Source organism: Anopheles funestus, chromosome 2RL, assembly GCF_943734845.2.
Source record: "Anopheles funestus chromosome 2RL, idAnoFuneDA-416_04, whole genome shotgun sequence".
Classification (NCBI taxonomy): Eukaryota; Metazoa; Arthropoda; class Insecta; order Diptera; family Culicidae; genus Anopheles; species Anopheles funestus.
The window spans coordinates 97,387,407-97,409,585 of record NC_064598.1 but is presented as its reverse complement, the minus strand read 5'-3'; the positions used below and the strand labels follow the sequence as shown (position 1 = coordinate 97,409,585).

The 22,179-nt window shown below is 43.3% G+C and overlaps 1 protein-coding gene across 4 annotated transcripts in view; it reads right to left on the bottom strand.

Moving 5' to 3' along the window:
* The window catches only part of LOC125763378 (lateral signaling target protein 2 homolog), a 113,870-nt gene that overhangs the window by 38,853 nt on the left and 52,838 nt on the right, over nt 1-22,179 (bottom strand). For all 4 annotated transcript variants that reach the window (XM_049426490.1, XM_049426492.1, XM_049426491.1 and 1 more), the window contains one exon: nt 33-1,331. In XM_049426490.1, coding sequence (XP_049282447.1) covers nt 33-1,331 — 1,299 coding nt within the window. The remainder of the gene's footprint in view (nt 1-32; nt 1,332-22,179) is intronic.

The window sequence follows — 22,179 nt, the reverse complement described above, 5'->3', positions numbered from 1 at the left end:
GTACGAAGAAAGAAAAGAAGAAAGTTACTTACCGGGTGAAGATGACTTGCTGCGTGCCGTTGGATCCTTCCTCTTCGATTGCACATGATTCGTACCGTCATGGTCCACTTTAGACGCCATTGCACCGAAGCGCAGATCACGATGCTCGAGATCATCGCTATTCTTGCGCTTGCTTTGTGCAACGGTTCGATCCTTTTTGCTGCCCTCCTCGAGCTCCGAGGCATCCGAGTCCGAATGCACTGTCCGGCGGCCATCGCCACCGTGCCGATGCTGCTGCGTTGCGACGGTCTCCCGGTCACGAAATAATTCCAGCTCGGCCCGATTCGCAAACGGTGATAGATGCGGATGCAGCTGGTGCAGATGGTGCGGGACGCTGGCGGTGGTTTGTGACGGATGATCCCGGGTGCCGTGGTTCAGCATGTGCAGGTCGCGATCGTTTTTCGCTCGAATGGTCGCGCCCGCATTTAAATTCAGCTCACGTTCAGCGGAATCTCTTTGATGTTGATGCCTTTGATGTGACGGGACCGCGGCTACCGTAGTGGATGTCGCCGAGCCGCCGGCAGCGTGATAGAGATGTGGTTGATGGGAGACGGCAGTCGCCGCTGATCGATGCGGTAAGCCCTGATCGATGGCCGATGATGGCTGCTGTTGATGCTGTTGATGCGTAGCCGCACGGTAGTACGGCGAGCCCAGGGATGATGGTGGCGATGAGCGGAACGGTGACAGGGAGAGCTGGGGCCGGTGCAATGCGCCGGGCAACGTGGGAGACTGCGCTCGGCGATGTTTGGCTGGTTTTTCGTCCAGTTCCTGCTCTTCCTTGTCGTCCATTTCGATGTCGGACTCGTCGCGTTCCTTTTTGATCAGTTGCTGGTGTTGCTGCTGTGATAATGATGCAACGGTCGTTGGAATTATCGATGGCAGGCTGTATGTGGAGGTCGCCGTTGTGCTGGGACTGGAGGAACTGGCGAGGCTGGCGAGTGGGTTTAGCCCTAGCGGGAAAGCCGTCGGTGAGGAGCTGGAAGGAATGGATTCTAGCATGCTGCGCTTGAGCAACCCTAAACCGGTGGCGTCCGCATTCAGCAGGCTCAACCCGGCCGGACTCTGTAGCATCATGTCCCGCAGACTCATCAGGCTGGCCGGATTCAGGTACAGAGACTGTTGGTGCGCTGAGGAATGGAGTGCCATCGGGGACGCAGGTGGCATCGACATGTTCAGGGGAGGCGGTGCTGCCGTGGACATCGGCGTTCCTGACACTATTGGTGCAGGCGGTTGTCCGGGAGCCATCGCTATCGGATGATGCCACTGAGCTTCGTTGTTGAGCCAAACTTTACCTGTTTAATAGGAAGAAATAGGTGGAAAATCAATACCGAGTTGTGTTGACTTTTTTTGTTTGTTTGTAAGTCGCTGTCTGTGTAACATGTCCAATCGATAACCTCGAATTCCATCACCTAAATGAAGGGAAAGCGTTATCGTCTTGGGCAGAAATCATCGACCACTTGCTAAAAGGTGACGCACATCAACATCATCATCATCGTATACATCCTTCCGAGGAATAAACGCACCCCGACTGTCGTCATTGACGTGATTAAACCAAGACCACCAAGACGAACCAGGTGGACGGGAAGGTAGCAATCCGGGAAACAGGACCATTTTACGCGAGTTTTTTTTGTTGCTGTTGTTACTTCCCTACGCGCAAAAGAAAAGGCCAACCCACACGGCCTTGCTGCCGTGGTTGTTTGGTGTTGCAGCTGTTAATTCGGTTTTTCTTCTTCCGACTCCGCTCAGTTCATTAATAACGTTCGCTCCAGTTCGTGTCTGGCGTTCGTCTGTGGCTTCTTCCGCTGGTTGCGTAGAATCGCCGAGATCGATACCGGAACGGCACGATGGCGTGTTTGTCCTTCAATTCCAATTCCAACATGGATGGTGAGGTGTGTATCAAGCCAGAGGGAGATGTTTGAAATCATGCAGAAGGATGCGTATGAATGAGATTAAAGAACTCTTGAGATTAAAGGGATACTTATTACACAAAATGGAATAAATGAGTTCAGTTTATAAATTGTATTTCATACAAATTGTATTAAGTTCAGTTTGAAAATTGAATATTAAGGTAATTAATTATTTGTGGCACATTAATTCACAATTCTCAAGTGCGGCCGGTTGGTCTATATGAAAGAGACACTGGTTTCATACGATATGACTGATACCCAGTCCCATTCGGGCCTTTCCCCTGTAGCCAAGACTGACCTTCCGGCTATATGGACTTCTCTTTTCTTCACGAAAAAATAATAATTCTCTAACCATTTTAATAACAAGCTCTTGCGTGTACTCACATAAACACACAAAACCTCGTAAAACGCCATTCACCTACAATTAAAGAGCTCCTCCATGCGAGTATGTAGAAGCGACACATTAAAGCAGCATTTGCACGAACTCTGGACGGTTTCGTACACTTTGCTTGCCTCAAGAAATCTCTCCCACCACACACGTGCGAGTTGGTAAACTCGTCTATTCCTACATCCCAACGACATTCAAAGATACACATACCAGCATGCACATGTTGGTTTCCCTTCAAGTTCTTACATTGCCATGGGCAAACAAGATTTTCTTCTGCGGGGTAGCGAAAAACTAAACGTGTATCGTGTCAATGGGAAACTATTGCACCACTACTACGCCTCTCAGTATGGCTCGTGGCGTGTGATGGAGGGTGGAGATCGGAGGATGAAACATCCTTCATGAGCTCCCCCCAAAACACCCCCATCCGTTCTTATGAGTGTTGGGAACAAAAGGGAAAATCCTTGCTAGGAGTGCTAGGAACAAAGCGCAAAATGAAAAGAGTGAAACCAGCCGTGTGTGTGAGTCGTTGTCGCGAGAGATATTTGCCCCAACTTCCCTAGACACCGAGCCAAATGAGGAAGCATGCACGGCTAGTGTAGACATTCGATGCTCTGGCTTTTGTCGTCATCGTTACGGATTCCCGCTACTCAGGAGTTCGGGTGATGAAGCTGCAAACGAATCACAAGTGACACTTGAGCACCGTTCGCAAGTGGCGACGAACGGTAGATGAGCGAGAAAATTAGTCTATCGAGCGAAATTGATGAGGTCGTTGACTAGGTTTGGTTTGGGTTTGGGAGGTATGGTTTTGCATTTCTCGGCATGCTGCACTAAGGGGGGAAATGCACAGGTGAAGGGTGGAAAACTATTTCCACGCGATGAACAAGTCTGGCCTTTTTCCCGTGACTGTGCAGAACGCACACTAACGATGGCTATAGTTGCAACAATTAGCAGCTCCATAGAAGCGATATTCAAACTTTCCCCAGACTGGGGAAGAAAATGCATCCTTTTTGTTACGTACGTACACATCATCATTCCAATCATTAAAATCGACACGAAACGTCGCTGGTGTGGAAAAATGGTACATAATCAATTTAATTAAAAGTATTTCTTGCGTTCGGAGATCCTTTTAATGGAAATTGATTTTTACCTACCAGATCGATCGGAAACGGAATCGTAAAGGGCATCTTATCATGCGACTGCAGAAGGAAAGTGTGTGTGTGTTGGGCGAGAAATAAAACTTTGGGTGATTACAGAATTTCATTAGTAACGAAGTTGCCCTTACGTTCATGTACCCGTACCCTTCACACAATCTTTTGTTCGCACGTTATCGTTCCTGCACACAGTCTGCATTGTGTGTTTACAATGGAAATGTAAAGTTCCTATTTAAACTACACCCACGCCGATCCCACGTCCTTGCGTTCGTCCTACCCACTCCCATTCCCTAGTCCACCCACGGACGTCCTGCACATATGCTTTAGCATTTATGTACACGGTTCTTCGCTTTCTTGCATACATACGAAGCCGACAACGACGACGACGACTGTGATAACAATAAAAGTGAACCACGTTCGTCTTTCCAACTTGGTCCTGCTGGCTCCCCGCCGCCTCAGGGGGTACTCCCCTCATTGTCCCTTCAAGGGGTAGTTCGATCTCTGTCTCGCACAGTCGTTTGGCTTGCCTGGTGCTGTCGCTTTTTGCTCGTTATTGCTTTTGAAATGGAAAACTGCGTTGTGACATGCGCGCCATCCATTGGTTGGATCGATAAAACATCATGGGGCGGGATGGAAATGATGGCGATATACACGTGTGGGGGGTGGGGGGGTCGGAGGGTTGTTGTATGGGGACACCACCGTCCCAGTCGTAGTGAAGAGAAAAACAGCATTTCTCTAAAAAAAAAGGAAGGATGAGGTGGAATGTTGGAAATGTGGGAAGAAAAAGGGGTTGAGAAGGGGCGGACAAACATATTTGAATGTCAGGCAGCATAAACTCGCGCCATCACGCGACGCAACCTGGGAGTTGCGTGTTGTCTCTTTGTCTCTTTTCCGTCACGTGCTTGTTCTAACCTTTTTGCTGTGCGAGTATGAGTGTGAGCTAAATTTTACATATTTTACTCGATTAGCTCGAAACTAGGGGTGGAAAATAGGGATCCTTTTTTTTAAAAAAACGAAAGGGTGAGAAAAAACTCGCGCACTAAAAAAAAATGGTGCGACTGCTGCACGGGAGTGGTTCGTCCTGCGTTCCTTGTTTGTTATTTATTTTCCTTCTCCCTATTATGTGCACACTATGTAAATCAATGCACATAACCGTGCGAGGGAAAAACTCCACGCGTGTGAAGGGTATACGGTTTTATTCAAATTCGGATAGTCGTCGCGAACGTTTGTGTGCATTTTGCTTCACCTGTGCCTGTGTGGTAGTGGCCGGTGAAGAATTGTACGCAAGCGTTTCTGCGTGCGTGTATGTGTGTCCATGGTTGTGTGTTTTGGGTTGGGAAATCAAAATCGGATTGGTGAAAATTTTCAAGCCAATCACAAAGTGCTCCCGAACCTGGTGCCGGGGCCAAACGGACGCCTTTTTATGATAAAATATGAAATTGTATATTCTATGTGCTTGTCCTTCCCTTCCTGTGGAGGAACGGAAAATGTGGATGCGGACGGAGGAAAGTGGAAAATTCGTGGACGGGATACGAAATGGAAGAAAATGGAGCTTCTTATAGGAGGGCTTTAGTAGACGGTGCAAACTCGGATGGTAGAAAATGGAATGTGTGAAAGGGGAGACGACAACATCCTGCTACCGCGACTACTCCCTGCTCCTACCCAGGGTGGAAAAGTTTTTCCATCTCATGTTCTGCTTATGGGAACGGGCGGCCGTAGTTCCCTTTAAGCCCGTCCGTGTGTGTGTGTCTGTATGTGTGTGTTACTTTGGAGCCCGCAGAGGTATGGATGATTTTTATTATTATTTTATACATTATATAAGCCCGCATACATAAAGAGTAGAAAATGGAAAATTTCATTTTGGTTCATTTTTCTTTCGGTTTTTCGTTTCACCCCCCGCGCCGTCCCAAAACTTCGTGCCGTGCCGCACAAACACGTGAATACGCGGGTAAAGATGGTGTTTTTTTGTGTCCTTTCTGTATTTCTTACGGACGTTCGTTAGCCGGAGCTTTACCCGCGCTCTGCACACACTTGGCATGCTTTTCCGGTTTCCGGTGAAAAATGTAGCATTTTTCCATCCTGCCCCAGCCTTGTTTGCCATTCGAGAGACGATGTTATTTGGTCGGTCGTTGTTTGTTCACCGTTGTTTAGAACCTTCTTCTCTCTCTTTCCCTCTCTCTTTCTCTCGCGTACGATGAGGGAAGCGACCGAGCTGGGGCTAACAGGGAACAGAACGATGGCGGAGTTTTCAAACAAAATCAAATCAATCAACTGTGTGCGCCCCGTGTTTCTTGGCTAGTGATTGTGCCATAGGGGTTTATTGCTTCGTTTCGCGGCAGGAACAAACTTAGACACGGGCCAGTACTAGCCGGGTCATGTTAGCCGTCCGCATGCAGGCAAGGGTCACCATTTGTTTCGTGCTTTATTTGTCCAAAATGAAAGTATCAATATTTGATTTTCTAATTTCAATATTTGAACATTTCATATTTTATGGAGCACAGAAGCGCGAAATGCGAAACTACTGTCAAGGAGAAAAAAAAACATTCCAACGGAATGTTCGTCCTGTTTGCTCTAGAAGGAATGAAGAATGGAAACAAGACATTCTAGCAATAATTTGCAATCAAATAACGATCGAATGTGGGACACATTGCAGTTGTCCTGAACAAAATAAAATCACTTCTTAAATTGCAAGAAACGGCTTAAACAGTATGGCAACAAAAAAAAATCATCTTGATCCAAACACATACGATGACATTCAGTGCATAAAAATACAACAAAAAACACATTCCCGGTGACCTTTTCCTTTCCGTTGTGTCGTAGCAAAGAAAAGGGAAAATCTCATATGAAATGCCAAATGTACGTAATTATCTACGGGTTGCTGAGCGTCAAAAATCTTTGCCTTCGAACAATTGCTTTCAGACCCCTGATTCCGTGTGTCGCCAAAAACCTTCACCTTGCCTCACCCACGAAATACCAACCAACGAAAGGGAAAAGGGAATGAAATTTCAATCCTTCACAAACCAAACATCCGTCGTACAAATCGTATCCCCGATCAAAGGTGGTGATGAAACATCTTGCGCAGATTTCCGTTCCGACTTAACCTACGTCTTTTAGGCTTTGTCCCTTACAAGTCGCAAATGAAGACGGTTTAGAAAGGTTTGAAGAAAAAAACCTCCGATAGAAAGAACTCAATTTCATACAGTGACTATGATCCGAGTCGCCCACAACGATCGTTCGGGAGTTTCAATCCTTTCCATCAGAGAAATCGGACAAAATGGAGAATTTAACAACAACCAAAAAAAGACGTAACCAATCGGTGAAAAGATTACGGATTGTACATAATTCCATCCTTTCATTCGATTGTGCAAACGCGTCTTAAAAACCTTTGAAGGGATCTGGAAGTTTTTCTTTCTTTTTCCAATTTTCCTAAACGCCTCAAACGATGAATACAAATCTTTAACATTATATCCTTTTTTCTTCGCTCTCTATCTATCTCCTAAGCTGACAAACTGCACCATCTGAAGCTACAATGAGACTTTACAAGCGAGAAAACCCCAAGATGAAATTCGATTTCGCTTTTCATGGATTGCGTCACGGAGCGCACAGCTTCATTTTGCCTTTCACGATCGAAAGTGATGTGGCGCATGAGGATGGTTGTGCACGCGCCTAAATAGCAAAGGATCGCTACCGCTCCTCCCTCTACGGACGGGGCTTTTATTTGTGCAGAAGGATCGTGCCGTTAAAAACCCCTTTCGGGGTTTTTTTGGCGAAGCGTGACAAAGCCCGTCAGGCAACGGAGCTGTAGTGAATACAGCAGCTTGAACGCTGAAAGGGAAAAAAAGGATTGTTGAAAGGATACGGGCTTGGGATGGGTTGCGAATGCCAGCAGGCATTCGCCGGTGACTTCAACCTTAACCACGAGCGCGAAGGATCAAATTGCCCTCGTGCGGCTGCGAGTGCCGAATTGCGTTGCCCGATTTCGAAGATGTGACACACGCTCGTGCCGTTTAGAAGAAAATAGAAAGAAAGAAGATCATGTAATTTATTATACTGCCTGGTTATGTTCCTTGCGTTACGAAATCCTTCTAAAGAAATACACCGGGGTTTTGATCGATAGAAAACGGAAGCATTTCGATCTACAGCAAGGGTCGTTTATTAACGATCGATTTTACAAAAAAAGGGGCGATCCTTTTCCGATCGTGAATGGTGCAGTTATGGCCGCGGTCGTGCCCGTGCGCCGCACGTGTCCACCCAGGCACGTGACAACTAACGGTCATGATCGTCGGGTCCAAAAAAGGGTTACGCACTTTCCTAGACCGAAAAACCCCGGTTTGGCCCGGTTTTGGCTTTTCTTTGCCACCGCCAAAAAAAAAACATGCGGTCGGACGATTAGCGATTCAGACCACTGTTTCACTCCCAATCGGTGGTGTTTGGTGGTTTTAATTGGCCGTATCGCTACGATGGTGTACGAAATAAACACAAAGTTTGAACCTCTGATCCGGTAATAATAAATTAAATAAATTTATAACTCCGCGCAAAAAAAAACATAACTCGCCCAATCGTCCCCCCCCCCCACCAAAAAAAACAGTCCCGTGGCATTCGAACTCGTGTCGAACTCGTGGCAGCTCAAGCCGAACGAACGATGCCGCGAGCGATGGATTGCTTAAGACGGCAGCACACTACACACATGTCATAAAGTGACAAGACTCGCTTAGCCAAAGTGGGCGCATCAGTTTACCCGAAAAAAAAAGAAAAAATAATAAAAAGCATTAAATCGGTTATCCGTGGCCGTTTGGTCATTGTAGCATTATTGTTGGCTTGTTTCGGTATTAATTTTTGCAAAACAACAACCGCTTATCGCAGTGAAAGCTTATGTATTATTTTTCGACAAAAAGCAACACTGGCAATGACTGGGCAAACTCCCCCCTAACGGATGCTAACTTTTAATACACCTGACTGAGCTAACCTTACGCCACGGAATGGATGGAAATAATTATTATTGTACTCATAAACGAACGAGCACATTTTTTTTTTACTATTTTGTCTTTGATAAACCACTTAAGACGGATTATTAGAGAAGAAGAAACATACCCGATCCGAAACCGATTGTTCGAAATAAATTAGCAACCGTAAGCAGTGTGTAGTGGCAATAAAACAAAACCCCAAAAAAAATAAAAATCTTATGGTAAGCTATTCATGAAGGTGTGCCTTTTTTTTTTGGTTCGGTTTGAAGCCACTCTAACCATATCTGTCTCATGGCTTGAACCGATTTTACACATCAATATATACGCTCCAAAACTTCACTGGCACTGTAGTGAAGCAAACGTTGCAAACCGTCATCATTTAATGGATGTGTTTCCGAATGTGGTACAAGAAAAAAAACAGCGAACCGCTTACAAACCGTTGTCAAGCAATGAATTTTGATAAGACCAGGTGAGTTAGGTAATCCGGAGTTGGTTTTAATGCTAGCATAATGTCTAAAGGTATTAAGGTGACCGTGGGCCTGTAGAGGAGGATGGGTTTTTTCTCCTTCTTAACAACGAAATGTATCACACCTTGGCATGATAAGTAGGATGAATCATTTGGTGTATGTGTTAAAATTTTGAAAGTGAATTATACGATGAAAAATACATGCTTAGCGAGAAGAACAGCAGAATAGTGGGCAAATGATGTTTGAAATTAGATTTTTCGTTGCCCTGCCTTCTGCTAGCCGCTGTAAGCTAGCTATGATTGATATGCAACATACGAGCAGGTGAGAAGTAGTTAACATAATTGAATTTAATGAGTTTTAAAAGTGTATAAAATCAGAGATTACATACAACCACCACAACCAGGCTAAAGTGAGTTCCATTTCCCGACTATATCAATTTCCCTCACAGTCGATCGAACAGCTCCTCTGCCGAGCATGATGCGTTGCGAGGAAAATGCAACGACCCAACCCAAATACCCCAGAAACACTCAATCGAAATTGACACAAAACGACCATGAAAACTCACTTCATCCAGCAAAACCATCGATAAAAAAGGCAGCCGGTAGTGGAGGATTGAATACCAACAAAAAAAAATTCATCCTCACACACACACATGAAAAAGCAGTGGAAAATAGCGAAACATATAGCGTGACAGCATGCGGTGTGCGATGTCTAAGCGGGGTGTGAAGCGAACGGAACCGACCGGTTGAATGGTGGCTGATATTACATAAAACATTTAACCGAGTGCCTTTAGTGTTTTGTACCTTCGATTTTTTGGGGTACATACGCACGAAAAAAAAAAGCGCGCGCGTACATCAACCACCCCGCCTCACAACCCCCAAATCTTCCCCTTACGTACATCCATCCCCGTAACGGGCCCAGGAGCGCCAGATGAAGGCGATTCGATTCGAAAACCGATCGAACTTGGTTTTGGCCGTTTCGGAAACCATTCCGAACGGATGTGTATTTTTTGAAGGGTTGTGGAGAAGAAAAAAAACGATAAATTTTACAGCAAAAGCGCAGAGAGGAAACAAAAAAATCGCTTGCAATGCCCGCAGGATGGTTAACGAATTTTTTTCGGCCTTTTTGTTTCTTTCTGCCACCGTGTTGTGCTGAATATGCATAGACGTAACGTTTTGTTTGTTGGTATTCGGTTTTTTTTACTTTTTTTTTTTAATTTTGGAAAATTTTCCTTCCTTCTGTCGCATTTGAACGTTCGCCGAGAAGGGATGCATACCGTTAGAATGGATGCGCAATAGGGTAACCTCCTGCCAAGAGTAAAAAAATACAGAAAAACAACACACATTTCACACTGCGAAGAAACTGAAAATGAAATCTAAAAAAAAAAAAGAAACCCAAAAAGTAAATTAAATTATCCGTCAGATTTAGATAAAATCATCAACAGCCTTACAGGAAGCTTGCTGCATCATCATGTTCGACGTGGCACATGCACATTTAAAAGCACGAAACGAAATCAATATGAGAGACAGAAAGAGCGAGAAAAATAAAAAAAGGGGAATGAATGCATTTTCATCCCTTTTTTGTTATGAATCGTCCGCTATCGATGCTTCTAATTTTTGACTGCATTTCAAACGCCGGTTTACCGGTTTGCTGCTACCGAAATCGAAAGGCACGCCCGGTTTTGCAGTCCGCCAAGGCAAATAACTCTCTCTTTTTTTCCCCGGGTTTTTCCATCCATCCTGACAGGCGGCACGGTTGCATATCCCGTTAGGCAATGCAATGCACCCCCTTCGATGGATGCACATCGTCGCTGCAAGGATCGGATATCGGATCTCGGACGTGGCCGTTCGTGGCGCGCGCGCACATAAGTTCCGGTTGGCATCGCTGTACAGATGGTGGATTTTCTGTTGTTTTACCGAACGATCTGTCTATACATTTGGTTCGATTTGCAAACCTAATGCACCGTTACAAGACGCTTTTGGTTCGGATGTTGAACCTTCCAAATTACCGTTAGGGATGACAATAGAATACAGCGAGATGGGTTTTTAGACATATTTATGATTGGATAGAAGAAGGATTTATAATGCCGAAAGGATTGATAAAATGTATTTAAACCTGAAAGCCACCATATTGATTTTATTAGTGTAGTTTCTCACTGTAAGTGAGTTAATGTTGGCCTCCCAAGATCAGTCCATATGGTCTTTTCCATTTTACCAAGATAAAGAATGAAGAGAAACTACTAGAACTAGAAATACTCAAAGTGAAGTAAAATGTCGCCTTCATAAGATTAAATTTTTACGTTAAAAACCTTCGAAAACAATAGCCCAAGATGTGCTTCCGGAGCTTTTTTCTCTTTTTTAGAAAAAAAAAACACACCTAATTAATTTCCTAACCACTGAAGGCACCGAAAAGTCGAATACCTTCCGAAAAAAATTCCAACAAGTTTCCCACGAGTTGAAAAGATTTTTTTAAAAGAAGTTCTGTCCGAAAGAAACTCACAATCAACTATGCACTGTACGCTTTTGTGTCACTGCAATAGCCCTACGCAATTACTTATTTCTTTCTTTTTCCCCGCTTTGTTTGTGTTGCATTTCTATGCGAATGCATTTTTTTTTCGTCTTTTTTCTCTTCTCCTGTGTCACATCATCTCTGCTAAAGAAAGTGATTTTTCGGTTCTCTTTAAAATCTCACTATTAAAACATGCAACATAGAAGAAGCAAAAAGGTGCAACCCGAAAGGACATCGTCCATTATTGTAGCGTCCGGTTCCTCTACCTGCCCGACCTAGGATGCACCGAGAGCTTCTTCATCAAGAAATGCAACGCTCCGAAGAGAACCTCCGGTATAATGATCATCACTTGATTGCATCTTTTTTTCCTTCTTTTTCTCACCTGTGCCGAACACTGCGAAAGAAATGAGATCGTAATTTGCCTTCAGCAAAAAAAAACGGTAACCCAAAATCGTCCCACGGTGATGAGCCAAGCCGAGGAAAAAAAGGACCGCTGTGAGATCGATGGGACACATTCCATCCGAAACGATACCCAAAATCCAGATCTTAATATGTACAGCAAATAACGAAAAAAACACTTGACATGCTGCATGTTTTCTAGGCCATCTCTTTACGATGGATTATCATGATAAGTCCTTCTCCTTCGCCAGCGCTTTTCGCTTTCAATTCGATTTGCATTTCACGCGAATGCTTTTAATTATGCAACCCCATACCGTTTGGGGGGCTATTTAGTTTTCCGTTTGCCAACACACGAACCAAGCCACGAACGTTTGGCCCAGGTCAGGTTTTTGGCTCATTTAACTCTGGCCACTACGCGTTCGCGTGAATGTTTTATAATTATGATGAAAAAGTTACCCTTCGTGTCATGCTTTCGAGGAGTTGCAGGGGTTAAGCGGGGGGGTTGGATAAAGGGACCAGACAAGATAGTGCGCGAGGGGATGTGAAAATATAAAATACGATCACCGTGCAATAACTTAACGATGAAACATGTTTGTTTTGTCGTATTTTTGCGTCCGACGCGCTCTTTCGGGGGTTTGATGTGCAACTCCGCAACCGCAACCAGCTCCGTAACCTACGAGTGAAAATATTTTCTCCCCTCATTTCCCCCCCCCCCCCCAATGCTCCCTTCTTCATTTTCACCACACCGTGGAACAAACAGCTGCTTGAAGCGATAATGTGTGTGTGTGTTCCATTCCATCGCCACCAAACAGCAGCAGGTTTTGCTCGTTTAATTAAAGCCAAGATAAACTTAAAGTTAATCACATTTGAATATTACATTGTTTCGTTTCGTTAGAAGGCGACATTTGCATTCGACGGGAAGCGCACCGTCATGATGTACGACCCATCTCTGGTAGGGATTATATTTTCCGCTTCCAACTGGAACTAAACGTGGTCGTTAGTTCCAGTGACGCCTGGTCAGCATGTAGGCCACAACAGGCCCACCTTGTACCTCGGAATTCTATTTGCAGCTCGACACTATCCGGAACCATACTAGAGAAGATGATCCTCCGTCAACTGTGTGTGTTTTTGGGGCGGGAGGAAAGAAAAAAAAAACATACACAAGAATCGCATCATCATCATCATCATGATGGTTGACGACGTCGTAGCTTCCGACAGAAATTGGGGAAATTCGTTACCCAAAATGCCCGCCAAGCACTACTATCTTGAAATTAAAATCAAATTAGATAACCGTTGAACGACCTCGGCTGTTTTGGACTCATTTGAATGCTTATCCGAACCGAAGCTTCTCAGGTTCTGCTTCACTGTTTGGTCCTACATAAACCAAACAAACATTTTTCCTAGCGCAATATTTACGTTCGCATGTTTACATTATTAGTGGTTTCAAACACAGTTTCATTTCCCTCGTCCGTTTGAGGAGGGGGGAGGGGGGATTGGGGGGTGAGTTGGTTATTTTTTTTTCTTCACCCTGTAAGGTAGCTTTCCGTTATGCAGCTTAAGTTTTTAGCCTACGGTAAAGCATTATGTACCGACCAGCGCCCTACACCGGGTGTCCGGATTCCTATTAATCAGTGTGCGCACAGTGTCCAGGCCCAGTGCGGATTATGCTTTAGCTGTGTTTACGCACGCGCACCAAAGATAGCGCATCATAATTTCCATATGATTAATAAATGGAGCTGTTATCCGAAAAACCTTACAGCTGAGCAGCAAAAGACACCGACACCCGACTATAAAATCGTCCGAACCGCACAATGGGACTTAAAATGTCTTAACTAGTTCTTTAAACTACTTTTTTTTGGGAATTATTTTACAAGAAACAATAAGCTTTTTATTAATTTGTTTATTAGTTTATCTCAAATAGCTTTTCATTGGTATAAAAATCTTTAACATTTCGGATGAAATTTGCTTTTCACAAATTGGACAAAATATCCGTCCTCTGTCCCAACGTGCAAAGGAAGATTTTTAGTTTAAAGAAAATGCTTATCAGGCAGTTAATTTAAAAGTTTCGGCTGCATTTACATCAACAGTTTTATGCGAAGAAAGACTTAAAAGGTGTGCAAATTTCCGCTTTTCTTCTCTGTGTGCAGCGGAGGTTATCTTTATTGAATTTAGTCGCTTTTTTTTTTTTGGTTTCGGCTGGTGAACGAATTGTTGTCGCATGAAAAATGTTGCAATCGCGTGCGCATCACACGTTGTGCTTTTGTATGATGAGAAAGGTCGATGAGCGTTTTCTGGTTATGCAATCCAAAAAGACCGAAAAGTTTGGCACCGAGGACATGGAAAAATGTTGGCTGAATTTTTCCTCCGCTGGTTTTTGGCGCTTTTCCAACCGAAAAGGCGCAAATCGTTATGCAAATTAAGGAATTGTAACAACACCGCACGGTCAACAGCGTCCGATGCCTTTTTCGCTGTGACCCCGCGTAAGGTTGGGGGCAATCAATACCGACACCGTTTCCTTGTTTTTTGTTACAAGTTTCGGTTTCGTTTTGCGTGTGTATTTTGTGAACTACCAACAGCTGCTTCGGTGGTATCAACTCACACTTGATTATTTTAATTATTTTCCTTTACACCATGTCAGCCGGTCAGATATCGAGCAGTTGCAGGTTTAATTGCGACTGCTTCCGGGGCCAGTCGTTTGTAATGGAAATCATTTATCAAACGCCCAAATTCATCACCCAGGCTTTATCTGCGCACTGCGTTGTGTGTGCACTCGTTGTTATCTTTCCTTATCGCAAATAAATGGCAAATGCTCAATTTCGTACGATCGTGCTCGATCGATCGTTGCAGTCTTCAGTGGCTTAATTATCTTATGCTAAATTAAAGCGTCAGTGAAGTTTTACCATTTTTAAGCTTTTTAATTCACCATAAAATGTATGATAATTTGCTTCCCATCGAAGGGTTTTGCAGCTTTACTGGCAAGGGAGTCATTTTTCATACCCATTTACGTACAACACTGCACGCATAAAACGTCGTGAATTGAATCGCGTACCTAAGCGTACGGAACAGAAGACCTCAAGGCCTTCTAACCATTCGGCAACAGGTTCGGCAATGAATAAGCAATTAAACATTAGGCAGCATTAAACAAGCATGCTCATAAATATTATGATTTTCATAACATTTTCCTCTCTCGGTCGCTTTCGCTTCTTGTTTTTTTGGGGGGAAGATGTTAATAATAGAAAGAATGAAAGAAGAAAAAACTCAAAAGGGTAAAGTATGCTTGTTCCATGACTACATTTTCAAATTTTATGCTAATTTTCCTATTCGGGGCATGTTTTGCTTTTTGGGGATGTGTTTGCTATTTCCACTACAATGTTTCGTGTTTTTTTTTCTTTTTCCCGTTACCATCAACAAAAGCACCAAAAATCACCCATTTAAGCTGGATGTGTCTAGCGTTAAAGGTCTTAATCGCGGGTTGTTTTTTTAAATTTTCTTTCACCTGGTCAGTGGTTGAGGTTCGTGGTGGATTATTATAAACGAATTATTGGCCTGGAAAACGGAAACTCATTTGTGGCCGATGAGGTACGAGATGAAAATGGTCTGTTTGCATTAAAACCCGATCGAATGGGTCGAAAACGTTCGAAGCACCTGGTGGAGGTTAATCATCATTCAAGCGCGGTTCGTGCGAGAGCATTGGATTAATTTGGAGCAAAAATATGTGTTTGTGTTTCACCCTACGAGCGGTTTAAAGAGGTGGAATTTAATCACTTTATCATTCGGCTAAGGAGAAGCCTTCCATGCCATGAGGGAAAATGGGTAAGCATTAATTTTCCTTGTTTTCGGTAAGGAAATGGAGTAAACTCGAGTTATGCTGTGCTCGCTTTTGTTTCACTAATAATTCGCTCTCTTGACAGTGTTTAAAAGAAGGGCACAACCTCCGATTAGCATAATTCATGGGAATGTTTTCTAGGGAACGATCCCGGGATCTCTTGATCTTCACCATACAAACAAGGGGTCAAGGGTTAGTGTACATGTGTATGTGCGTGTGTGTACGGGAAGGGTGGGTGTGAAAAAACAAAGGTCTGGAACCTTTCTTGGCAGTCGTCTTGCATGCCGTTGGTACATGTGTTGTACGCGCGGTTGAATTTATGATGTGATTCTATGCCATCGCAAACGCAGGTGAGAATGTATGTTTTAATGCCATAATCGTGTCATGATTTGCCGCGATTTGTACTGCCTTTAAAACGGTTTTAGAGGGGCACTTGAATAAATATGAGGGGGAGTTCATAGAAGCTTCTTAGAAGGAATTTTGAGGAGGATGCAATTTTTTCTTTATTTTATTTAATGGGAAGTTTAAGAAAAGAAAATCAAACCGTGCGGCGTAAAACGCTTCGATTACACTCCGAAATGAGGCATTATTTCCCTGTTCGATAAACTCGAAACGAAACTAACAAAGGAAAGTTTCACTTGAACATTGCCACGGTTATGATACGGAATGCTGGAATGCTGCCCAGATTCATTAATAATATTTTTGGGTATAGAAATCTCTCCTTTGAATCCTTTTGTCCTGCGCGTCCTTGCATTTCGTTGCATTTCCATACCCTCGGTTGCTAGTGGACCGGAACGAAAACGGATTCTTTTTCGTGCTTTTTTTAGCCCCCGAAATAACGGATCTTTATGAAATAATGATATTGCGTAAAAACTCAAACAATACGAATATATGACAGTTGTGTTATGATGTGTCTGGATGAGTATTTTGGGTTTTTTTCTTGTTTTTTTTTGGGGGAATCCGTTCCGAATGTTCGGCTTTCTCACACACATCAAATTGCCTCTCGAATTTCGGGATTAGATGGTTTTAACAAAAAAAAAAACACACACATACACACGCAAAACACACCCGGTAAATGCATGATTAATCCCCTTCTTTGCGTACGGTGTCCTTCCGTAGGGCTGCAGTTATACCCAAAAACCGACAATGGCTTTTTACAACTGATTTTCTCACAAAAATCGAAATTTTTAAACTCAAAAAAAAAGCATCAAATGCATCCCTTTTTGCAACCCCGTTTTGCTTTTCACTTTTTTGAGCCGTTCACCCCTTATGGATGGAATGATTTTGGTGCGATTTGTCGCAAAATGAAACTGAAATATTGTATATACATTAACTCGTTGTGGATTGTTTCTCTTTCCTTCTTTCGGAGTGTTGAAAAAAAAAGAAAAAAAATCGGAAAAAAAAATCGACAAAAATTGCATTCCCATCATCTAACGAACTGCATTCTTTCTAACGGTTAATGCATCCTTTTTTATAGAAAAAAACACCAAAAAAATGCGTCACACTAACAAAAAAAACAATAACCTCCAAGTCTACAGGAACATTTCCTCGATAAGGTACGCGATTTTTGTTAATATGATTTGAAGGATTCTCAGGCTTTTTTTTATGTTTTACCCTCTCTCACTAACTGTGTGGTACGGTGTGTGAAGAAATTTTTTGGTAGAAAAATTAAAACACCCATAAACAGTCACAGCTACTGACGCGATAAATGTGCAACAATTGCGCGTTTTCCCCGATGCTCGTAACGGCAGTGAGTTGGAAAAAGGTGCGTTAGTTCCGAATGAGTCTCTCCGGGTCTGTTTGTGTGTATAGAATAGGCAATGTGCGTCTTAAAGACGTTACATTTTTTCCCGCCGAAAAGTGTTGTAATTTTGTACAACATAAACGGCAAATACACACACACAAAATAAAAAAGTTACAGTAAAACCGAAAACAGCCGTTGCGTTTCTTTCACTCATGCAGCACTCGCTGTGGCTCGCGAAAAGATGCGTGAGACCCACATTTGCCATAAAAGTTTATTTTCCGCGCTAGAGCGTTGATTTTTCGGTTCTGTCTCCGGTTTTGACTTGCAGATCGACACGTTCTTGGGCAAAAAGGGGGCAATGAAAATGTACCTAGGTAATCCGCCCGCGTTTTTTTTTAAATAGCGCAACACACAAATAAAACTTTTCTTTATTTCCCGAAACCCATGCGTAATGTCGTAAGGGTGAGTAGGACATTCGGTAGGGAGATGGGAAGGAGGAAAAATCTCCCAACAACAACAACAAAAAACGAACATAAAACGGTACGGCCGCTGATAATTAACATAACAACAAATTATTTGAATAAAAAGATTATTAAAATGACATAAAAACAAGCGACTGCCAAACGGCGCACGCACGCACACATAAGGGAATAAAGGGGTGTCAGTTTCGACCCGGGGTTGGGGGAGGAAAAAAAAGAGAAGGTGTTTTTGAAGGTATTTGAATGCGGCCCAAGCGAATTCGACCGTGAGCGGCTGATGGTTTTAGAGGCTTCAGTTCGGGCTGGCTTCCGCAGGAGCTTGTAATGACGTTTAATGTCTTAATCGTAAAATAAAGAGTGTAATTGTGGCCGGAACCATCACCACCACCATCATCATCACGATCGTCTTCGGACCGGAGCACCAGAAATGGCAGCGAAAAATGTGCGACCTGATGCGGTTAGAGAGCTTCTGTAAAAGCGAAACAAAAAAGCTGCCCTAAAACAAAACCAAACAACAAAAAAACCACTAAAAATAAAACGCACACTCAAAAAAATGATATGCTAACATTAAAGCAAAGAGAAAGAATGTGCAGGTACAACGTTTTCGGGAATAAATTTGGTCGCGGTCAAAAAGTTTTACGATTATTTAAATTTCGTCTCGTCACGATTGTCCTAACCGCGGGATGAGCCGCGGATAAAGAGCTGTAAGAGCCGTTTTAATAGATCTTACCACTCACTAAACCACCCCGGGTGCCCTTGCACCTTATGCCCCTTATGGCCCCCCGGGAATTCCCTGAAACAGAGCACAAATGCGAGCAATAAGCGAAATTTTAAAGCTCGTAAAAAATTAACAAAACTTCATCCGGCGCCGTTTTCTTCCCCGATTGCCAACTGCAATGTGGATGAAACGAAGGAAACCATTTTTCGCTTGCTTTTTTATTCTCACTCCTCTCTTCTTGGGCCGATTGTAAAATCACTCATCCAGATCCTTCCGTCCAGGGGCGTTCGCGTACATGTCCGCCATAATTAGTGACTACATCGGGAGATAAAACCGACAAAACTGCCGAACTGTCTTTTGAAGCTGCACTGCCAGATGCCGTTGACCGGTGCCCGAATGTGCAACTCATTTGTGCAGCTGTCATTACGGATGCACTATCTCGGGGTATCTTAACACACTGATTGGAAGTTGGTGAGTGAAACGTGAGTGGTAATCAGTTCGCAAGATAGCATTAGCAGAGGATTGTTAGAGGAGCTTATTTTTAACAGGTTGAAGAACTGCAATTGTCTTACTTGGAACTAAGAAAATATATTTTTATAAATTTGGATTAAAAGTTAAATTTGGAATAAAATATGAAAGAAAATATTAAAGAAATGAAAGTGAATTATATGATGATTTTAACATGTTATTGGTCCTAAATATTTGGCTAATCTTTCCAAGTAATAGAATTCTCACAACATTGTTAAAAAGAAGAAAATTTGAGAAGGTCGTACAGAATAAAAGAACATGACGCCATTCAAAGGACTTATACTCATGTCCTTATAAGGATTTTTTGTCTTGAGATCTAGTTCTTATTCTCAACATACTAAAGGGATGTTTTTCCATGCATTTATCGTAGTATATTATCAAATATTTAATCTTCCATCACCAACAGCAAATGAACGCTTCTGAAACCAGGAGAGAGAAACGGAAAATCGGAACTGTTCGTGCCTTCAAAACACAACATGGAAATAGTTTTATTGTTTGCCCACTCTTCCCCTAATATCCCTCCTTTTACTTCTGTTATCGATATTACTTAAGAAAAAGTTAAACCTTTCGCTTACCACATATGTATATTCACAGCCACACACACAAACACGGCCCGGCAAATCATGCAACGGAAAGCAGTAACCTCCGAAATGATGTAATCGCATTAAAAACATCGCACTCTCGCAGGTGGCTCGATATATTAAATAAATGCACACGCATCAACGCATAACATTTGAAACAACATCGGCAAAAACAAGGGCGGCCGGGCAGCACGTTGCGTTACGAAAACGGTCCAATGCTAAGGGAGGTTTGTATTTATTCCTTTTTCCCCCCTCTCTCTCTCTCGCGCGCGCTCGATAATTCTCGTCTCCCCGACCCAGACAACCACGAGTGGTTTGGTAAAGTAAATCGTTTGATAAGATGTAAAACCATATCGGTTCACCATCTCACCTTTCATTTGAAGCTTGGAATCGGTTCGGAAAACCGTGCTGTCACTTGTCCCGGGTGTGTGTGTGTGTGTTGGTTTAAAATGGTAATGAAAAGCCTCATGGAAAACTTGAAAATGCTCGTAAAACGACACAAACGCTCGTAACGGTTAGACTCGGCATGGTAGAAAGAAGAGACCACGAAGTGAAGGTTTTATCATAAAAATTATTATGAACCTTCTTTCGTCTCGTCTATTCCCCTCGATGTGGTGTTGGTGCGTATCATCATCATTCCACAGGGTTGTAGTTGATCTTCACCGGCGTCACAGCTCATAATTTCCTCTAATACAAATATTCAAATCAAGCAAAAGATATGTAAAGCATGTTTCCTTTCTCTCTCTCTTTCTCTCGAGAGAGTAAAGATGATAAAGCACCTTACCTTCGATTACCACGCGACACGGACCGGGATGGTCCGGCTCTTTCGCGATTGTTGGCTCACCGAGGCCATGCAGTTACGGTTGGATAAGCGTCGAAATAAACAAAACTACGCACCACGCACAAACATCTAAGGGAAAAGGGAGGGTAGGTAGAGCGCGATACTACACCGAGCGCGATTATTGCAATGTGCAGCCACAGGAAATTTGCATGAGCGCATCAATTCAAATGAGATACCAGCGGTATCATGTTTACTGTTTTTTCGGGCTCCGGGGGTTTTTTGCTGGACGGGTGGGTAATTTATGATGGATGATGACGGCAAGTTCGCGCGCCACACAGTCACGCACAGCCGGCATTAAAGGTGATCCATCGTTTCTCGCTGTAAAATGCAAATTACAAAAACCCGAAGCGAGCAGTATTTAATTTTAAAGCTCGTAAAAAAATTATCCCTGATCATCAGTTCCATAATCCTTTCCTTCCTCCCTTTTTAGGGGAGTGGTGAAGAAAATGCGCCTCCAGACACATACACCTGAAGGAAACAGTACAGACCGTAATGGTCATTATTGTGGCGTAATTGTTGGCTCATCATGGTACATCGCGCAAACGCGTCTCTTTCGTACACTGCTGTAGCGTCTTATCCGCAAAAGCTCTCGGGTTTTTTTTTCTTTCAGAAGGGATGAGCTTAATGCAACATGACAAGTGCGCAAAAACTGCACTTTAGTTGCAGTTGCAAGTGGGTAGAATGCTTCTCACACATGCTTTGCGCTCTGCTGGTGGAATCTGTTTACGTGTGTGTGTATGTGTGTGTTTACTTATCTCGGTCACGAACGGTTGCCGAAGTTATGGCCCCAACGGGGGCCGGACTGGACTGACAAATATGACGTGCTTATTCAAAATACGATACGCACTAATTATTTTGTAAATTTTTTAATATGTATGATGCGCCTTAATGTGGTCCGAACGGCCAAACTATCGGCTCTGGAGACTTCTTGCGGGGAGGGGTAGGAGGGGGGAAATGGGAGGGAGTTTTTGGGGTGGAATGGAGCGACATACCCATGATACCCACACACGCGTTCAAAGTTTTGCAATCGCATTTTTCGTCTTTTGGTTGTAGATTTTTATGGACGCGTGCTTCTCGAGCCATCATCGTCCATCGCTAGTTCTCTGAGACCACTTGATATATCCCCTTCGGGGAGGAGAGCGTTTATTTTCTTTTTTCCAACACACATTTACCTGTAACAAACCGATTACCGAATGAAGACGACCAAAAAGGGATGTAGTTGGTTTTGGGGAAGGGTTGTGATGGGTCAAAAAGGATGAAAGTGAGCATTGGAGCAAACTTTCACAGCCTCGTTTGGTTTCAGTTTCGTTTGATGGTTCGATATGTGAGGTGTAATGGGTAGAACGTTTTGCATGCATCTGTCCAGTTCCCCTCGGGAGGGGGAAAAAGCGATTAAAGGGCTTAACCTGCTGCGTGAAATACTTGCGCACAGCTGTTTGCGTTCAAAGTAGGATGCAAAATTTTAAATTACACCCGTTAGTCATATAACTTCAGCACTCAACTACCGAGGTATAAATTACTGTAAATAAAGAAAAGGCTAAAGAAAATTGCTGTGAGAAACTATCAGTCGCTCTCGGGAGGACGGTATTTGAGCTATAAGCAAATCAAAATAACAAAACTCCAATTCGGTAAAAAGGAA